Genomic DNA, 2,889 nt, shown 5'->3' on the forward strand with positions numbered 1-2,889 from the left:
CAGCAGTATCCAAACTAAGAGCGATAACTCTAAAACTTTTGCTACTAGCATAATTTGCATCAAATAAAACTATTTTTCTTTTGAAAAAAAGAAAGAAAAAGGCATTGAAACAATCTGAATAGATTCTTTTTTCAAGATCTGACTGCAAAGCATTCCTTCTTATTTTCTTTCTCTTTTTACTTCACTGTTTTGTTTTACTGAAGCAGATACCATAGGCCGTATTTGGAGCGAATCATCTGGGGTCGAATTCCTCTGATTACTAGGTTGAATAGAAACCTAATGTCAATTTCAATATGGCGTATCTTGTACGACGTCTTGTCCTCCAGCGTTTGTTAACTACAAACTCAAAGATATTTTCAGAGACTGGTCTCAAGTGGTAGGTCCAAATAGTCAGAATATTTTACTGTTAAGGTTAAATAGGCTAGGCCTTTATAATGAATTCTGAAAAGTGCACCTGACAAGGACTTGGGACACGCACGCGCACGTGTCCGTCGTACTCTCTGTTTTATTAGTCTATAGCTATATAATTTTTTTTTATGAATTGTGTTGAAGTATATAAATTTACTTACAAATATGTAAGACATAAGACAAACAACATTAGTAGCGGTAATGTCTAGTTGAAACCATTGCATTTTACGAACGTTTATCTCGAATTTCCTTCATTGTTCCCTGTATATTTCATGGTCACGAAAATCTTGATCGCTTTGAAGGATTTTTTCATGTAAAATGTTTTACGAAGGAGACTCTTTTAGGATTGTGAATTATCTTTTTCAGTTCTTTGAATTTAACGCTGGTGTCTGTTTGTCTGTCAATGAGAGTAACTTATTTTTGAGAGGTTTGGTAACGAAATTAGGAGTTGTCACTCTGAGATCATTAAGATGCATTAAGGTTAACTTGGCTTTCCTTCTGAGAAAATAACCACAGAACATCGACTATTCCATTCTTTTGAAACTGTCACAGTCTTCTCTCTTTCACTTATTTACAAGTGTCTTTTCATTTGTTTTTTTTATTTTGTGTATGTCCGAATTCCTTTATTAAATAGGCAAATCATCAAATGTATTCACCATTTCACTTTTGATTAAATAGCGGAAAGCACTAATGAAAATGTATATATGTTAAGAAGTAACTGTCACATATTGTGACAGTGAGTAATATATAATGAATGATTAATTTTATTCTTGTTTTTCACATTTTGTCCAAATGACCAGTGATTTTTCTACATTTTTAACAAGGGTCCTGTGACTTTCGAATTGGGAAAAATTGTCGGCATTTCAGTCAAATTGGGAAAAATAAATTTTATCGTAAATAAGTTATAAGATCATATCAAACATTATATTATTTTTATTTTACACATCTAATTTTCTTTAACCTTCTAAAATTTTCAATTATTCTATCCAAATCATCATTCCAATAACTCTTTGTTAAGTCTTATGTATAGAATTCACATCAAATGTTTATTTTTTTCAAATACGTTTTCCTTTCATAATTCTATTATTGGGAAAAATGCAAGCTAAATTGGGGGGGGGAAAGTTTTAGGAGGGGAAAGGGCCGAAATTTGAACCCAAAATAGGCCTTAAAAAATCACTGATGACAGTCTTAACATTATATCAGCTTTCACATTTTGCCTGTTTGGTAACATCTTTTACAATTTTTAGTAGCCCAGACGAAAGTTGGTAGCCTCAGGTTTGTGAGTTTTCTTAAGTTTTACTACAATAATGTGTTAATTTCTTTTACAGCCAAAGTACAAGTAGACTACTGCATACACAGAGTACCATCATAAACAATAAAACGAATCATGTATCCTGTCATGTGACCAAAATTCCATCCAAACGATTCCATTTATCGACGTACTTGAAATGTGAGGCGGAAGAGAAAAGTGCTTTACAGGAGAGATATGGAAAAGAGTGTGTGGTCTTGCCATTACCGTTTGCCATGATTAAGGACATACAATATATTCAGAAGCAGCTGGTCCGTTTAAGTTTTAAATATGATGTCGGGTTCAAAATTGACAGCAAAGGTGAAAATCCACACATAAAACTGTTTGCAAAAACCAAGGAGCAGGTGGAAAATGTGGGCCAGTTGGTGCCTCAGATATTGGATGAATTGAAAAATAAAAACTTGAAGTATTCAAACCAATTGCATAAACGAGTACGAATTCCATATGTCCCAAAGAAATTTTCCTCAAAGGTAGTGAACAAAGCTCTCGTTTCCAAAAACTTGGGCGATGTGGAGGAGAAAACAGGGTGTACTATCATCCATAGGAAGACCTGGTCACATCCTTGCATCATGATTTATTCCAGAGATGTTGATAAATTGGAGGAGGCAGAAAAATTGGTGGAAAAATTACTTGACGAAACGTTACAAAGATTGCTGTCATGTGAGGTATTACAGTTACCATTTCCTGACAACTTGCCAACCAATTTTGAACCAGCAATCATTTTAAGGCGATCAGAGGACATGAGAAACACTTTTAAAGAATACGAGAAGAAACTGTTTGTTCATGTGACAGTATCCTCAGAGGTACCCAGTAGGCGATGTTTCGAAATATTTGCAGATACTCGAGAAACAGCAGAAAAAGTAAAAGAACTGATTACCAGGGTTGTAGATGAGGAGGCCAAATCATTTCAAAACCAATACAGCGAGATCCTTCATATTCCCGCCAATGAAAAACTGTGGAATTATCTAAAACAGACACTTTTGAACATAATTAGAGATAAATACCCATCGGTTTCTTTTCATCATAATCTCTTTGATCTGAAGAAAATGCATCCTGATGCTTCAATTCCTTCACAATATTTCATTAGTGGAGACAATCCAGAAGATGTTAAGAGAGTTGTGGAGATGTTAAGAATGGTAGTTGACAATGAATGAATAAAGTTTACAAATTTT

At 34.1% G+C, this 2,889-nt stretch overlaps 1 protein-coding gene across 1 annotated transcript; it reads left to right on the forward strand.

Annotated features, from left to right (window-relative positions):
* Positions 1 to 239: 239 nt before the first annotated feature.
* Positions 240 to 2,889, forward strand: LOC125657611 (uncharacterized). Its single transcript, XM_048888303.2, has 2 exons — positions 240 to 376; positions 1,737 to 2,889. The coding sequence occupies exons 1-2, from the start codon at positions 294 to 296 to the stop codon at positions 2,869 to 2,871; spliced, it is 1,218 nt and encodes a 405-aa protein (XP_048744260.2). The 5' UTR covers positions 240 to 293; the 3' UTR covers positions 2,872 to 2,889.

This window comes from Ostrea edulis, chromosome 9 (genome assembly GCF_947568905.1).
Source record: "Ostrea edulis chromosome 9, xbOstEdul1.1, whole genome shotgun sequence".
In the NCBI taxonomy this organism is placed as follows: Eukaryota; Metazoa; Mollusca; class Bivalvia; order Ostreida; family Ostreidae; genus Ostrea; species Ostrea edulis.

What these genes read in the sequence shown, in the direction of transcription:
- LOC125657611 (XM_048888303.2), top strand. Translation starts at nt 294, where the DNA reads ATGGCGTATCTTGTACGACGTCTTGTCCTCCAGCGTTTGTTAACTACA. An exon ending in TCAGAGACTGGTCTCAAGTG is followed by an intron (nt 377 to 1,736) that starts GTAGGTCCAAAT and finishes TTTCTTTTACAG; the next exon opens with CCAAAGTACAAGTAGACTAC.